Source organism: Hesperophylax consimilis, chromosome 26, assembly GCF_061612785.1.
Source record: "Hesperophylax consimilis isolate HC1 chromosome 26, BYU_Hcon_1.0, whole genome shotgun sequence".
In the NCBI taxonomy this organism is placed as follows: domain Eukaryota; kingdom Metazoa; phylum Arthropoda; class Insecta; order Trichoptera; family Limnephilidae; genus Hesperophylax; species Hesperophylax consimilis.
This window is the reverse complement of record NC_142861.1, coordinates 17,552,656-17,571,059: the sequence shown is the minus strand read 5'-3', so window position 1 is coordinate 17,571,059 and position 18,404 is coordinate 17,552,656. Positions and strand designations below refer to the sequence as shown.

At 35.9% G+C, this 18,404-nt stretch overlaps 2 protein-coding genes across 2 annotated transcripts; one reads left to right on the top strand and one right to left on the bottom strand.

Annotated features, from left to right (window-relative positions):
- Positions 1–504: 504 nt before the first annotated feature.
- On the bottom strand, positions 505–9,674 carry LOC149411220 (uncharacterized). The gene is made up of 3 exons (XM_089647658.1): positions 8,790–9,674; positions 8,003–8,339; positions 505–629 (listed from the first exon to the last, which is right to left on the bottom strand). Exons 1-3 carry the CDS (start codon positions 9,672–9,674, stop codon positions 505–507), a joined length of 1,347 nt encoding a protein of 448 aa, XP_089503784.1.
- Positions 9,675–13,866: 4,192 nt separating this feature from the next.
- On the top strand, positions 13,867–17,420 carry LOC149411219 (uncharacterized). Its single transcript, XM_089647657.1, has 6 exons — positions 13,867–14,022; positions 14,594–14,710; positions 14,793–14,954; positions 15,173–15,441; positions 16,002–16,070; positions 16,912–17,420. The coding sequence occupies exons 1-6, from the start codon at positions 13,952–13,954 to the stop codon at positions 17,418–17,420; spliced, it is 1,197 nt and encodes a 398-aa protein (XP_089503783.1). The 5' UTR covers positions 13,867–13,951.
- The last annotated feature ends 984 nt before the right edge of the window (positions 17,421–18,404 follow it).

Below are 18,404 nucleotides of genomic sequence, written 5' to 3'. Positions count from 1 at the left end.
GAAGTTCTGTAACAATCCCCCCCCCCCCCTCATGGATTTAAAAATGTTGTGGGGAATCATGGTTTACGGAAATTCTCTAACAACCCCCCTCCCATGGATTTCAAATATCTCGTGGGGAGCATTCATTTTGAAATTTTTTTGTGGGTAATAATGTTTTTCAGAAATTCTGTAACAACCCCCCCCCCCACGGATTTCGAATAATAAAACGGGGAATCAAGCTCCCGTAGAATATTTTTGGGGAATATGTGGGCAGAATTTATGCGATTTCATTAGAATTACTTATTCTGAATCAATACTTCTGAGTATTTTGTCACCGGTATTTTTTTGTACCTGTACTCATTGTACCCAGTAACGAAAAGTACTCATAGGACCCACCTCTACCGATGACCCCGATTATTTCGATGGTGGTGTGGCCATCTGCAAAACCCCTTTTTATTTAATAAGGGTATTTTCGGATTTTTGGGATGTGAATCGTTATATTGTGAGTATTTTTTAGTAATGGTATCATTCGGCATATTGTCGGCTCTTGATAAACGTAAATAGGTATCTGTTGCGGGGCCGGAATTTCAGCTGCTTTCTAGGCTCGCTGAGAGATATTACACTAGTCAAGTTGCTCTCCAGTAGGAGCCCTGACAAGATAAGCCGACTGAAATGATTAATAAAAATTGTTGAAATACAAAATGGACTTACGTGAACAAAACATTTATAAAAATGTCACAAGTACACGAACACTACAAAAGAAAACATAATAATATTTGGGTTATTTGTGTATCGCCGTTTTTGTGCAAAATCGCCTCAAGGGCGCTGAAATCTGAAATGCAGAATCAATTACTTATTAATCAGATCTTGTGTGTTATTTATAGATCTACACATAGAACGGGTTGTTTCGGAGAATTTTAACAATTCTTCAAATTTCAAAGTTCATTTTTTCAATTTCTATGAAAGATTTAAGGTACTTTTAAAGTACTGTTATTATTTCAGTTCTGTCAAGCAACTAGCCTATAGTGATATAAGAACAGAACTTGAATAGGACTTTCACAGAAAAATGAACGTTGAAATTTGATGAATTGTTCAAAACAGTTTGGTGGGGGTGGCTGAGCGTGGGTGGGAATGCGTGACGAAAATGTGCTTTGTTATGGGAAGGCCACGAATGCTTCAGATTATTTCAAAATGGGCCCGCCGCGCCGACTGTATCGGTAAATTTGGAAGGTTCCAGAAAGTTCATAAAGGTTCTCAATGCTGTGGAAAGTTCTGAAAGGAAAATTCTAGAAGGTTCTGTACGGTTCCAAACTGGGTGGCGGAGTGTGTCGGTGAGTCTAGAAGGTTCCGGAATATTCGAGAATGCTATTGAAAGTTCTGGAAGGAAAATTAAAGAAGGTTCTGTATGGTTCCAAACTGGGTGGCGGAGTGTGTCGGTGAGTCTAGAAGGTTCCGGAATGTTCGAGAATGCTTTAGAAAGTTCTGGAAGGAAAATTAAAGAAGGTTAATAAATACGTAGAATAATAATAAGTCGTTATTTATTTTTTTTAACGCCCGGAGGGAGTTTAACATGTAGGGTCACGATTGTATGGGGGAAAAAAAACTTGTTTTGGTTTGTCTGTTAGTGATAAAAGGGTGTTAAATGAAGATGTAAAATCACGTAATTTTTTTAATAATATTTGGATATCATCTTCTTCCTCCGGATTGAGTTTGAAATTTCACAAAATAGAGAAAAATTAAATAAATAAAATAAATTAAATCTTAAATTAAATTAAATTGTTAAATCTTGTTAAATTAAAAAATTATTTAAATTAATTAAATTGTTAAATCTCTAAAAAATATTAGATAAACAATTAAAAATGAACTTTTTTTCAATAAAACACAAATAAGAGAGAATATTCTGACTTATTTATTAAAAAAATATATGATTATAATTAACATTATCTCAAGACAGTGTATTCAAATACCAGCAAAATCCTTCTTACTCTCAAATTTCGGCATTATTTTGCGAGACTCAATCTTTACCTTAATAAGACCTTCTTTTGCAGACTTCGTACATAAAGTAGTCGAGGCTTCAGTAACAGTCTTTACAGCTCTTTCAACTGCTTGAGTATGACATGGCAGACGCAGAAGAGGCAATTTACCTTCTCTCCCCTGTGCTACAAATAATTGAAGATCTTCATCCGATATATTCTTCAGTATTGGGGGTTCGGTTACATTTTACTGCCAATTAATAAGGTCGTAGTAATATGATGCATCGAGGTTTATCTTTGGAAGTTGGAACAGCCTTGTTTTACTTAGTTTCTTACTGCGTGCTTTTAGAACACGACGCGCAGCTAATTCCCGGATATGCTTGTGAGGGTCAGTTAACATTGCAAGTAGTAAATTTTCGGGGTGTGCGAAGTTACTGTTTCTTTCTATGACTGGATCAATTATAGTTTTTAGTTCAGGGGATAAGTATCTAGACGCTGAAATTAGCTGGCATAGGTGACGTGCTCCATCTTTACAGGTGGGATGAGTTTTAATACTGAACCAAGTCGGAGCATAAACTTTAACAACGTACGTTGCTTAAATAATAAGATTCTCTGTAGGAGCTTCCGTTGCAACATAAAGACGAAGAATTCGGTTAGCACGCGTAAGCCATCTGGCATGAGACATTTTTCCAGGAGATTTGTGGCCTAAATCTTCAGGTAATTCCCCCACCGTAACTGCAGATACGATTTTATACAAATATAACTGATCTGTACTTAGGTCTTTAGTTGATAATTCAGCCAACTCTCCGTCAATTTTCTGAAAATGAACAATAGGCTTTTTTTCACAGTTTTCTAAAGCTAGTCCTATTGTCCCTAAATATGTTTGAAGTCCAGATGTCTTACCGTCAAGATGTGTGAACAAATGACGAAATGGTAACTCGTTCATGTGAAGCAAGCAAATTATCCATTGCAATGGTTTATCCAAACGTTTTTCAAGCAAACGTATTATACCTCCATGTTTTCCAACGTTCACGTTCGTTCCGTCACATCCAATAGCCGTTAATGGTTCAAATGGTATTTCTTCCTTTAAAAAATAATTGACAATTGTTCTTTCTATAACTTTCGACGTGCCAGAGTTTGGTGCAATATAACCCAAATATATTGAGTCTGGCTCTTTTATCATTGAAATATGCTCTTCAATGATTAGTTCTCTGTAATGCCTCCCCCCTTTTTCCCTGATAATTAGGTAATGTTTTATCTTTCCGGTCACCAAAATATAATGCAGGTATTTGTAAAACTATGTGTTGTGCCTTAATATTTTCCCTTGTTTTTTTTCGTTCTCTGCGAAGTTTACTTTTGTCAATAACTGGAATATTAGACCTGATGTCATACAGAACTGCTGAGGCAATGGCTGCCGCTGCTCTATCCGAAACTCCATATCTATCACAAGTTTTCGACAGTGTAGAATAATCAATAGTGACCGCAGCCTGCTTCTGAGGCATTTGAGATACAACATTTGGTTTGAAAACATCATTGCAATCGGATTCATTTGATGCAGAAGACGTGGAAATATCGATTAGAGAGGTAGTTGACTTACCTGTGCTTTCCTTTTAGACGTACGCAAGGATTTTTGCTTCAGAAGTTTTCTTTTCAACGCAGTTTTCATTCGTTTTGTTGTAGCGGTATCCAAATTTCCTATTATCATTTTTCGTGTAGTACGTTGGTCACTAATGAAACTCTGTTCATTTACAGGTATTTTTTTATCTTTAGGACAGTCACATTTACTGAAATCTTTGCATTTGCAAGACGAAATATCAAACAGCACTTTACTTCTGCGACGGAATTCCTCCATTTTTTTCTCCGGTATTTTAGGATGTGACTTAAGAAGGTTTTTGCATTTAAAATGATATGACCTCAACATGCGTGCTACTCGCGAGTGTGTAACGATGGGAATAGAAGCCTTTCTCCATATTTCTTCAATTCGTGCTGTCACAGTACACTCTATTTGCTGAAATTTGGGTTCTAGTTTGGTCTCTTGATTTAATTTTATTTGATGCCTGGTCCACTCAAAAAACTTCATAACATCACAATAAGTTGGTAAAACATTGTCTTTAACGTCGCAAATATCACCAAACATGGCACTTTTTAACGCATTCCGAGTACGTTCCATTGCGAAAACTTGTGCAACGCGACCTACCGCTTAAAGAGCCGTAGCGATACTGACTCCAAACTCCGACGTCGGTTGCGCAGAGTCGCTGCGCTTAGTGCAATCGGTGCTTCCCCCGCCCTCACCTCGAGCCACTAATAATCAAAACTTGGATTTTTTGTAAATGAATTCGTAAATACGTACCATATTTGCCATAGAATATTACAAAAAATATAGTATAAAGGATTCGTAGTAACTTTTATACACACTAAAAAATACCTCTAAAAATGAAAATTTTAAAAACTTTGAAGTGAATCCGGAGGAAGAAGATCGTATCAGAAATTTAAAAAAATTTAAACACGTCGCGACGCGTCGGTTTGAACCCTTTTGGCACCCTTTTATCGCTAACAGAATCTAAAATTATCATTTTTTTAAAATGACCCACCTTAATGTAGGTAGTACAATTTAAAGATGACAGATACTTTTGAAACATAAGAAGAAATAATAAAAATTTAATTACAACAGATGAAAAATTCAACAAACAAAAATCAAAATACAGTAATCACATATGCGCGCGGCTGTCCCGGCAAAAAATAACTTATAAATTACGCTGAGATACCTGGCATCGAGGGATTATTTTTTAATACTAGCTTATATGTACAGAGTTCCAAAAAATACGATATCATTATTTATAAAAGAAGTGTTCGTTGCAATAGTTGATGACCTAAAATTTTTTATGAAGGTAAAAAAAATATTTTTTGTAACATTCAGATACGTGCTATTTAATAATAATAACTACTATGTTACGGTAACATTTAAAAATAATATTATTAATTGCAGTGTGACGTGCATTCCTATTTTTGTATGGATCCATAAATCTAAACGTCATATCACCCGCCACTTAATACATTTTTTCATTGATGTAGATGCCATGACGGTAGGTACTATGAACGCATAAATAAACCAATCACTAGGAACGTCTAAAGTCTACTTTGGACCTCAAGGAATTAAAAATCGCAAGCGACTTGAAACACATGTCCACGAGAAAATCGAACGATGACTCAGACTTGAACAACAAAAGTAGACGGGTAGCAGGAAATTAGTTGCACCTATAATAATAGTATAGTACATAAAATTACAAAATACAAGGTGTTCAAACTTGTCGTTCAACTCAGAGTTGATCAACTAAAATCGCCCTGTCTGAAGGGGTATATGGGAAACGTCAGAAGTCGGAGGTATTATCAATATTATTGGGTATTTGGTATCGATAATCAATCGACGCAACAAACGGCTTTCCCTCAATGGCTGCGTATGGGCTGCGCTGTAAACCGTAGCAAACTTAACTTTTCTGCCCAGTGTCTTCGGTTTATGTTGGTTGCTTACCGATACTGACCCAGTGGGAAGACGAGTTAAAAGGAAGTTAAAAATCTAGATACAGCTACTTTCAAAATAATATAATGACGGTAAAATTGCGTTTCGTTGTGTCAAAATTTGAAAAACCAATTTTGAGTCATATTTGAGTTATCAAGTTGTCACAGAAATTTATCGCCATTTATTTATTTTGCAGATGGCCACACCGCAACAGAAATAACCGCGAACGGCGCAAATAACAATACTGCAACTCGAAAGTTTGATCGGTTTTATCATTTAACGTCTTTATAAATAATTAGAATATACAAATATAATTTTAATTGGTTTGTTTAAGTGTGGTTTTATGTTAAAATACAAAATATTAACATAAAACCACACTTAAACAAACCAATTAAAATTATATTTGTATATTCTAATTATTTATAAAGACGTTAAATGATAAAACCGATCAAACTTTCGAGTTGCAGTATCAAGTTGTCACGAAGATTTTACATATGCCCAAAATTGTTGGATTCTTAAATGGATTCGGATACTTATCCAAATGCCTGTGAACAGAAAAACGGACCCGCCAAACTCCCCGAACCGAAAAAGATCGGTTTTTATAGAGTCGGGCCGCAGCAAATATATCTAAATGATTTTTATCAGCTGAAATACATCAACTCTACTTATGAAGGTGCTCCTGTCAATTTTGACCTAAACCATGAAATACATCTAGCTGAAAACACGCTAGCGTTGATACGAAACTTAAATTCATTCAATAAAATAAAATACTTTTTTGTTTTAAAACCACGATATTTATTAATTTAAGAACCGACCGGTTTCGCTTTACTTAAGCATCACGGTTTTTCCGAATTCGCAAATCATTTGATCGATAAAGATCATACATTCTGTCATAGCACCGGTGCTAACATCTTACATAAAAACGGGCATGGTAACAGACTAAACAATCTAGAGGCACTAGAAATTAAAAAAAAGCTGTAAAAACCAAAAGTCAGATACTTAATAATCAATTAGAAATATCAAATAGTCCAGTATTAGGTCTGTTTCCAATAAACCCATAAAAAAAAAATTCTCAGTTCTCATTACCTCCTTACCACCATGCCAGTTGATGCTTTGTTTCTCCCAATTTATTGATATAACCCATTAGTCTACATAATTATCTGGCGGTTTTTTCCATTACTTGTGCACTTATGTTAATGTATTTTATGACCGTCTTTGTGTTGCTAATATTTGTATCATGTTGTCTCTATAATATATTTGTATCATGTTGTCTCCCTCTATATTTTGTTATATATATGCACACATTATGTACTTCTTGTTTAGTATTAATTTGTACCCTGATGATGCTTAAGTAAAGCGAAACCGGTCGGTTCTTAAATTAATAAATATCGTGGTTTTAAAACAAAAAAGTATTTTATTTTATTAAATATGTCAAACCACAAAGTGATTGCTTTCTACAATAATATTAAATTCATTCAGCTATTTTTGAAGGATCACAGAGATTGCTTAGACGTACTGGATTCTAGTGAGATATCTTTCGAGTTTCTGCGATAAGTGCCTATTGTAGCGAATCAGGGGATATTTCAAAATTATGCTGCACCCTTATAAGAAAAAATCACCTTAATGAGTAACTACCTGTCTTTTCCGAGGAGTATTGTATATCGTCGCCTTAATTAGAAGACTGCGTAACTCCATTTTTTTTCGAAAATACGTGTTTAATGCAATCTGGTGTTACAATTAGTCACGTATCAACCTAGTAAAACTCGCAAATTTAAAAAAAAAACTTAGGAAAGAAAATAAAATAAAAATATCAAATTAGGAAAGGTGCGTAACACCATGGTGCCATTTTAATACTTCGAAACTCCTTAACCTCCGCGCCGGTTGTGTTTTTGACTGAGGAAATTAACTGAGGTAATTTGATTAATCAATTTTATTACCTTGAAATTAACTGAGGTAATTGCATAGACATATGAATATTAGTAGACCTGCCCTATGTGATTCTCTCTCTGGTTTCAATCCTGGGATTGGTTTGCAGCAATTTTATCCAATCTCCTCTTCCATTCTTCCCTGTCTTGTGCGGCTCTTTTGACTTCTGCATATGATGAGCAGCGCACGTCCACCAGCAGGTCCTCCAGGTACTCTCGGCGTGGGCGTCCCCTAGAGTTGGTTCCCTCGGTCATACCCTCTATTATGACATGCAAGAGGCCTTCTTGTCGTATAACATGGCCGATCCATCTTGCACGCCTTTCGGACAAGGTCCTGAGCAGGTGCCTTCCTCCTTCGATTCTTTGGAGAACCTCCTCATTTGTAACATGGTCTCTCCAGAAAATTCCTAACAGTCTTCTATAGGACCACATCTCAAAAGCCTCTAGTCTCCGTTTATCTCTTTCGGATAGGCACCATGTTTCGCAGCCGTACATCAAGATACTCCATACATAGGTCTTGATGAGGAGTATTCTCAGTTTTAGGTCTATATTATTGGATTCTATTATTTTCGACCTTTTATTGAATGCAAGCCTAGCCTGATGTATACGGCTGTCGACCTCGCTCTTAGACCGACCGTCCCATGTTATTTTGCTCCCGAGGTAGACAAACTCCTTGGTGTTCTTTAGTGGGACTCCTGCCATCTCTACTCTCATCTGATGTTGCATTCGGCCTACAGTCAGCAGCTTTGTTTTGTCTTTATTTATCTTCATGTTGTAGTTGTTTTGAAGAATGCTTTGCATGGTTGTTAAGGCCTCTTGCAGTTCTTCTTCGCTTTCAGCAACCAAAGCAATATCGTCAGCAAACCTTATCATATCCACCTTTTGCCCGTGTATCTTTACACCTTTTCTGTGACTCATTCTCTCTCTAAAGTCATCAATAGCACTCTGTATATAAGCATTAAAAAGAACAGGTGACAGAGAGCATCCCTGTCTCACCCCTTGCCTTATACTAGCTTCTTTTGTTTCATTGTCACATCTAATTATAGCGGCCTCATTCTTGTATAGCGCCTGGATTATTCGTCTATCTCTATATTTTATGTCAATTCTCTTCAGAATCTCGAAAAGTCTTTTCCATTCTACTTTGTCGAAAGCCTTCTCCAGGTCTATGAATGCGATGAATGTGTTTTGGTTTCTTTTTATTCTTTTTTCTAGTAGTATTCGTAGCGACAATATTGCTTCTCTGGTTCCTACACCTCTTCTAAAGCCATACTGGTCTCCGGAAAGGATGTTCTCTACTTTTGGTTCGATTCTTTTTAGAATGATATTAGTCAATATTTTTGAGGCATGGGATATTAGGCTAAGAGTTCTGTGTTGTTCACATTTCGTCGTGCCTACCTTCTTTGGTAATGCGACAATTAGGCATTTCTCAAAATCCTCTGGTATCTCTCCAGTCTTATACATGGTTTGTATCATTTTAAACAGGGCATCTGTGGTTCCTTTTCCTGCTGGCTTAATTAGTTCAGCCGGAACGTCATCGATTCCGGGTGCTTTCCCGTTTTTGAGATTTTTCAGTGCGAGGTCAAACTCTTCTCTAGTGATTGGATCTTCCAAATCATTTGCGTCTACCTCATTTTCTCTTTCTATCAATGTTTCGTTGTCACAATTTCCCTTTCCATTGTACAGCATTTCGAGATATCTTTTCCACCTTTCTCCTATTTGGTCATTTTCGAAGAGTATTTTACCGTCTTCTCCTTCTATTGCATTACCCTTTCCAACTCTCATCCCAAAGAAGTCTTTCACCGCAGCGTGAGCTCTTTCTACATTTCCTCTCTTGAGGTCGTCGTTTATCTCATCGCATTTATTCTGGTAGAATGTTTCTTTGGCTATTCTTGACTCTCTATTTATTTTGTTTCTCAGCACTTTATATTCCTTTTGTGATTCAGCTCTTTTATCATTTTTGAGCTCTCTTCTATCTTTTATCATATTTAGGATCTCATCGGTTATCCATTCCTTCCTTGCTTGGGGTTTTTCCTTGCCTATAGTTTCCTCTGCCGTAGTTATAATCTTCGTCTTTATCACTTTCCAGATCTCATTCACGTTCTCCTCTTCCATTAAGTTGCACTCTTGCGTCTTTTCCCTAAAACTGTCGCTGATCTCTTTTATCTTTAATACTTTTGTATCCCATTTGAAATTATTATTATTGCCTATAGTTTCCTCTGCCGTAGTTATAATCTTCGTCTTTATCACTTTCCAGATCTCATTCACGTTCTCCTCTTCCATTAAGTTGCACTCTTGCGTCTTTTCCCTAAAACTGTCGCTGATCTCTTTTATCTTTAATACTTTTGTATCCCATTTGAAATTATTTCTCTTTTTTATTTTTTTCAGTTTTAGAAGACTTTTGGCCATTACCATATTATGGTCACTGTCTATATCTGGGCCGGAATAGCTTCTACAGTCTTTTATTTGGTTTTTAAATCTATGTCTAACCATTATATAGTCTATTTGCAGTCTTTGTCTGTCTCCAGGGGATTTCCAGGTGTATCGCTGTCTTGGGTGGTGTTGGAAACAAGTGTTTGCTATCACTAATTTGTGTTTTTCGCAGAATTCTGACAATCTGTTTCCTCTGTCGTTTCTTGCACCCAGCCCAAAGGGTTCAATGCAAGTTCCTTCACGTCCTTCTCCTACAACAGCATTCCAGTCTCCTAGGAGAATCAGATTTTCACCTGCTTTTATCTCTGATATAAGTTTATCTAGCGAACTGTATACCTCCTCTACTTCTTCTTCGCTATGACTAGATGTTGGCATATATACTTGGATAATTACAGTGTCTACAGGCTTTGTTTCTATTTTGACTAGAATAATTCTTCCGCTATATTGCACGTGATTAAAAGCGTATTATTCCCCACTCCCCATACCGGTTCCATTGGAGCCGGCTGGGCTCGCGTATGGCGTCCCGTGAATCTTGAGAATGTGACGTCATCATTCTTGTGCGAACAATCGTCGAGCTATGGTCGAGTTCATTTTACGAAATAACACGGCAAAATGGTGGCTTGCGCTATGAAAACTTGTAAAAATAGAAGTGAAAAAGAGAATAAACCCAATTGTCGTATTACATTCCATAGGTAAGCATTATTTTACTTTGTTTTAAGCTTATTCACATCGTATAATATGGATCAGTTTTAGAAACATATACTATCACGCGATGGACGCGAAACACAAAGCCGTTTGCACAAGAATCAGGGATGTGCCTTCGCCTTTTGCGCTTTGATAAAATACATAATAGTATCATTTGGAACGTCTATTTTTTCATCTGTTATTTCTTGCTGGAACTCCGTCGTATTAATAAAGGATAATAAACCAATCATTTTAAAATTTATTCCACTTTAATGGCGTTATTACTAAACGAGTTTTGAATTTTACACAATTCATAAACAACACTTAGGACCGGTTGTTTCGGAGAATTTGAACAATTCATCAAATTTCAAAGTTGATTTGCAAGTTCTGTGAAAGTCCTATTCAAGTTCTGATATTATATCATTATAGGCTAGTTGCTTGACAGAACTGAAATAATAACAGAACTAGAAAATATCTTTCACAGAACTCGCAAATTAACGTTGAAATTTGAAGAATTGTTCAAATTCTCCGAAACAACCCGTCCTTAATATAGGATAAATGATTGGTTATCAATTGTGAAAAATTGGTATGTTTGGAAGTAAAATGTAGATACAGTGAGCATGTTTGGAATGAAAAATGTATGTGTCATTTTGCTGGCCGATTATATTTTTATCTATTAAAATTAAAAATAATATTTTTTCTATCGTACGTCGCCACCGATCATATATTATCTTTGGATCATACTATCACACGTCGCAACGGACCACATGTTAGGTACGCGCGTTGTTTCGTATGTACGGTACTGCTGGAACGAGAAGGAGAGCATATCACGTAATGCGCTAAGTTATACCGAGTGGCGATGTGTGATAGAAAAACATGTTTTTTGTTTTTAATTGAAAAAGTGTCATCGGACGGCAAAATGATGTCCAAATTTTTACTACAAATACTCTTAGGAATCACTGGTAAAAGCTGTTTGTATATAATTTAATTTGTTTTTTTAGTTGTTTTCCTTTTCTATTATCTTCTTAAAAGTGAAATGTTATATATTTTCTTAAAGATTTCTCAAAAAAGAAGACTTGAAGACAATGTGGCTGCTTTCATCCGGTAAAAGTGAGCAGACAAGTGTTCGTAACCTTCGTATCTGCTCAGAACATTTCAAAGAGACAGCTTTTACAATAAACAAACATGGCACACGTGTGCTACGTGAAGATGCGATCCCATCGGTCTCTTTGTCACCTATTACAAAGAGACAGATTTTACAATAAACAAACATGGCACACGTGTGCTACGTGTAGGTGCGATCCCATCGGTCTCTTTGTCACCTGTTACAGAAAGAATTATCGTTAGTATATTAATTCTTTAATGACTGATAATTATTTTTTGTAGTTTTTCATTACATATAATTATTTTTATTTTATTATCTATCCATTTCAGAAATTAAACGACAACTTCTCTGAGAAATCATATGTATGTCTTTCTCTAGCTGATGAAAGGGCCAACAATACTTATTGGATGAACCCTCAGGAGAATTCTACTTTAATTATAAACCCTTTTGTCTTTTTCTTTTGATTTCTTCCATTGTCCGTATATGTTTATATATATCACTCGTATATTTTTTTATAATATTATGCATAGCCTGAGAATACTGTTATTATGTCGGTGTATATAATACTGTTTGACTAATTTTCTGCAGACATATTATGATGCTTATGTAAATGTACCTAAAAAAATGTTTATGCAAATATTTTACCCAAAAAATAAATAAAAAGCACCTTCATCGACAAAATACTCCCAAATAATACCCCACACCTGGCTACGTACGAACCGACTTGCAGAACCCCGATAAGTCGAGAGGTAGATGGGGGGGGGAGTTGTTGCCTACACACGATGCGTCGATGTGGTGGTGAGAAGTACCTAGCTATGTAAATCTGGTCACTGAACACGCCTAAAGCCATTTCAAGTAGTTGCGGCGATACTGAGAGTATCTACAAAAACAAGGAGCAAATAATAATGTAAATGCTACGTATTATTGTGATTAAATAATGTTTGAAATAATTCGCGTAAATTAATTTTAATTTTTTTTTTTTTTATTTGTATAAAGATTACATAGGTACAATATTATTTATACCCGCTAAGCTACTGCAAGTAGCTTGTCAGCAGGAGATTAGTTGCACCTATAATAATAGTATAGTACATAAAATTAAAATAATCATCAACGCTTTAGCGTAGTAATACATACATTTCTACAAAAAAACCAAAAAAAATATAAATAAAAAATTGTGTAATACCTTAAATTTGAAAATACAGAAACAGTGTTGTGGGGAAAAAAAAACAGTCTTAATACATGAGGTTACTCCTTAGTAGCCATGATTTTAATATTAAAGAGGATTTACTAATGGAGCAATTTTCTTTTAATTCATATGGCAATTTGTTAAAAATTAAAGGTATTGTGTATTCAAGAGTTCTTTGACCATATTTGTTTTGAAACACAGGTACTTTCATTCCTTTATTTTGTATGAAACGTGTATTGTGTACATGATCCACCATTGTTTTATACGGACTGTCAGATATATGCTGTAATACAATTTTTTGCCACATAAGGGCACGAATCGGTAATACATTTATTGATTTATACATAATACTAATGTCTCTCCTCTGGTTATAAACGGTTTTGCTTACTAACAACTTTACCATGGCATTTTGAATCATTTGTACATGTTTTATGTTGGTTTTGCACGATTGACCCCATGAAGTTATCCCATATCTTACGGTAGATTCTGCAAGAGACAGATAAATCAATTTCATAGTTTTTAAAGGCACAAAATATTTTATTTTATACAGTCTTCCTACAATAGACCGAAGGCGCTTACACAGTTTTGAAATGTGTACATCCCACTTCATGTTACAATCTACTGTAACTCCTAGATAGACATAGTGGTTAACCAGTTCGATATTTGTACACGCACAGGGCTGTGTGATATTGTTGTGAATGCAGTCAAAAGAGTGAGATATGATTAGAGGTGCCTCGCCATACTTGGCATGTGGTGATCTTATATGCATCAGTTTTGTTTTTTTAGAATTAATTAGTAAACCATAATCATGTGACCACCTTAATAAAGAAATAAAGTCTTGCTGCAACAATTTCATTGCAATAGATAAATTTTCATGGGATATGACAAGTGCAGTATCATCAGCGTATACATAATATTTAACCACTGGAACGATTTCGGTCGAAAAATCGACCACTTTTATTTTTCTGCGATTGATATCGGTCCAAAAATGGACCGATTTTTCTACCATTCGTAAAATATTTATTGTAATTATTTAAAACGTTTCCATGGCCAGCTACTTGTTTTATCGAATAGCTGATAATATATTCTCTTTGTCTATGAACTTATCCGTTGTCTTTGAAGTGTTATTTAACGAGTTTTCGCGGTTTTTTTATGGCGTCCTGTCAAAAACAAAATTATAAATTTTCAACATTCACGAAATTTTGGACTCTTCCTAAAATGCCGTAAGTAATTAATTTATTGGGTTTTTAACGCATAATTATATATCTGTGTAATCATGATTGACTTATCTATCTTTGAAATGCGTTTTTAATTCGTTTGTTTGTATTATATTGTTTTGGTTGAAGTTTTTGTGTAAGATTACGTCAACTGAAGACGTCATCTGTTTTTGATTTACAATAATGTCTTAAATACTGCACTCGCGCATTTGAAATATAGATATTCCATCACAGTGATTCAAAACAAAGAGATATATATAAGTTTTATTTGAATTGGTTCATTATTAATACAGATATTTGCTAACCAATTATTTTAAGTCATATGTCAAAAAGTTGACTCTTTTTCACATGTAAAATGGTGTAAAGCCTTCGTCACACAATAAAAATTTAGTAATTTAGTTGTATAATTAATTAATTTGTTTACTTTTACCAAATTTGTGCAGAAACAGCTGTCGTCCAGGGAAAGGGATCACTCCACAACCCAATAATTATTTTCAAATTTTATATTAGTGCAATATTTAACAAAATTTAAACATTTAAGTACTTACATTAAGTGTTTTCAATTTAAAATTTATAGAGCGGTGCTGACTGCAAGAGGAGGCAGAGGAAAAGGGAGACGTGGGGTACGAGCTGGTGCCGGACTACCTGCACGTGGACGTCAACGCAGAGCTGCAATTGCAGCCTCGTCTGGAGTGTTAGTATTTTTTAATGTTTTTTTATGAAAGTACTTTGCTGTGGCCGTTGAACTCATCATATATTTGTATTTATTTAAACAGCGACCCTGCTTTGCTACTGGTGCGAGAGGATCGCGTCAAGGCCCTAAAGGCTGTTAGGGCCCTGCCTGCTTCCATCCGGCTAGAGCTGGAAAGCCGAAAATTCAAGAAGCAGGCGGCGCGCATTTTGCTCCCTACCGCACCTCCAAGAAAAACTAAACAAAAGTAAGTAATCGTATTTAGATGCTTGGTACAATATTATTGTTTTTTCCTGACAGCGTTCCACTCTTACAGTGAGAGTTGGTAAGTTCAGCGCTCTGTGCATTTGGCACATTCAGTGCATATTTTACAGAGTTCTTATTTTATTGTTTATTTACATACTGTACTTACTGTTTCACACGTGAATGAGAACAATTTTCTATGATTTATGTAAATGTTTTCAGAATTCCATCTCCGGAGAGAACAACGTGTCCCTTTTCACAAGGGACGCCTTCACCGTTGCCACGACCCGTACCACCACCGTGGATGTCCACTCCCGCACAGACCCAATCAACGGCTCCCAATGCACCAATTATGCCTATCCGTGCAGCATCTCCCGAGCCGTTACCTGGGACATCGCGGAGTGGGGAACTCTTCTCTCCGGAAGCCGGCTATCACAGCGAGCTGTGGGTGGACGTACCATTCTACGAAGAATTGTCGGCGTTTGGGAACGGTGAGTTTATTTTTTGAAATGTCATACCAGGGGCTCAATATAAAATCAATTATCTATATTTTATATTGATATCCCTAGCACAGTTTCACTGTTGGTATATTGGCAGGAAATAAGCATAGTACTTAAAAATTCCACATAACAAACATACAAAATGTATTGTTGTTATGTCGTGGATGCATCATTACACATCTTTTTTCTGTAACGGGTATTGCAGAGTGAGAAATAAGACATGCCGAACTTCTTTGCGAGGATTACATTTGATTCACCGGCTTCTAAACGGTGTAATACAGCATTTTTTTCTTAAATTGAAAAAACACTTTCGCTTCACGGGACTCATTGTGTTGCGAGGCTGTATTGGTAGGTGGGTTTTGTAACCGGACAAATTATCATTAAAATAGGTCGCTTTACGTAGTTGGTCACTTTAAACGGATACGTTTTCCTACTAAAAGCTATGAAACCTTACTAGAGTTTACATTATCGTCACTTAAAACAGTAGACCGTTAAATGCAAAGTCATTATATCCAAATTCTACTGTAAATTTGTGTTTTCTTTTATTTCAGAGTCAGACATGGGCAGAAAAAGTAACGTGGACGAGGCAGCTGTACTAGAAGAGTCTGTACTTGGAAACCGTGAGTTATAAAACTAACTAACTTACCTTCACGCCATTTCGGTAGGCAGAGAGGATGAACCACCATGCAACTCGATCTTGGCACACACACTCTTTTCTTCATTCCATACCTACCTGACTGTGCTATTCTGACTCCTGACATTGCCCGCCTCAAGTATTTGATTAACTTTTTATATTTTTTTTTATATGAATACCTCACAAGAGCCTCAGCTGGAGCCAGTGAGACTATGGCATCCCCAATTGGGGGATGTTGTGAGGCTGAAAGTAAGTGGGGAAGGGAAAGAGGAAGATGGGGAAGTACCTGGCTATTCAGATCTAGTCACTAAACACGGCTAAAGCCATTTGGAGCAACGTTTCAATTCTGAATGGTGGTCTTACACCAGGGCGATACTGGTAGTATCTTCCACTCTGGAACGTGCCGCAAATATACTATATATTATTTTAATTATTATTTTAATTAATTAATTGTGAAATAACACAAATCAATCAAATAAAATTTATTTGCGCACGCCGGGTTCGAACCGGCGACCTTCGGAATGGCAGTCCAATGCGTTACCACTGGACTATGCCGGCCGTCAAAAGCCATTTCAAGCAACGTTTCAATTCTGAATGGGGTCTTACACCAGGGCGATACTATGGGTATCTTCCACTCTGGAACGTGCCGCAAATATAATATATATTATTTTAAATGAATTTTGTGTGAAAATAACACTAATTATTCAAATATAATTTATTTGATTTGATCCCGCGACCATCGTATTGCGAGTCATAAGCCGTACCAGAGGCAGTGGGTTATCGTAATATAGACACATTAAATTAATTTGGGTTTTCTGTTGTTTCAGAAATGGACAGATCGAGCGACGAGGATGACGAAGCGAGTGACGTCGACCACGAAGAGAGCGATGAGGATACCTTCTGCATGCCGCCAATACCTTATCATAATATTATCAACGTTTCACCTAACTCCGCTATGGCCATAGACTTTAGTAGACAATACCAGGTAGATAGTGAGGCAATGCGTTTGATTCTGCCGCCTGAAGGTTACTCTTTCGATTGGTCTAATGATATCTTACGTTTTACTGGGATAAGGGAGACTTTCACAGGCACGCCGGGACCAACTTTCAATACCGACGAAATGGGCAAACCTGTGGATGCCTTTCTTAAAATCTTTGATGCAGATTTCGTTGAACTGATCGCGAGAGAGACCAACAGGTATGCAGATCAATGGATTGCGAAAAAACAATTTAAGCGTCATGCGCGTACCAATAAATGGGCTCCCACGAATAAAGAGGAAATGTATGTATTCTTGGCAATTTTAATGTATCAAGGTATTAGTCTTTTCCAGATCTAGTCACTAAACATAACTAAGCCAATTCAAGCAATGTTCAATTCTGAATGGTGGTCCCTCACCAGAGCGATACTCAGAATCTCACTCTATAGCGAGGCACAATGATATTATTATGTATTGATTTTCTTAAATTATGAATAAACCAATAAACTGAATACATTTTTATTATGACAAAGTGTGTAAACAATGTTTAAATCAAAATACTGCTCTTTCATTGTAACCATACAACTGTAATATTGATTTAAAAGGATATTAGGGCTTAATAAATAAATCAATTATTGGTTCCATCAATTATTTTCCCCTCATCCATTTTTTTTCGATACCTTTGCGTTTAGATATAAAATTATCACTATGATTTTATTTGCCATTCTACGGTCATACAAAGGTTTGATATATATATACAAATTTATCATCATTTTACATATTCCGATATACCCTATGTAGATTGACCTTAAGGTAGCTGTCAGTAGTGATTTTTCGTCAAATATTGGTGAATTTCATCAACTTTCAAAGTATCCCCCTGAAATATTGGCAATGTTTATATCTATGATGTATATCTCATTTTAAGCCTTATTTCCTCGTTTTGCACGTTATATAAAAACATGGTTACAAATCTCCAGTTCTAATTTACAATTATTTAAAAAGTAGCACCATGATTTTGACATCGTGAAATAGGCTCTCTGTATAATTCATCAAATGAATAAAATAAAGCCAACACGGCGACTATGCTTATTAATAATTGTAGACAGTTAATGTATCTTCCTAACGTAATACCAGTTTTTGTGGTAAATTTATTATATAGTATAATACAGTGATTTCAATTTTGACACGTCACGCACTCAAATTTTAAAAAATTATTTTCTAACCAAACTTTTGAAGAGAGCATAACGTACAAAAAATTATTTTCCCATTATATTCTTGCATCTGTGGTTATCAAACAGGCCATAGAGAACATAAAAACGTAGAAAATATTCTATAAAGATATTT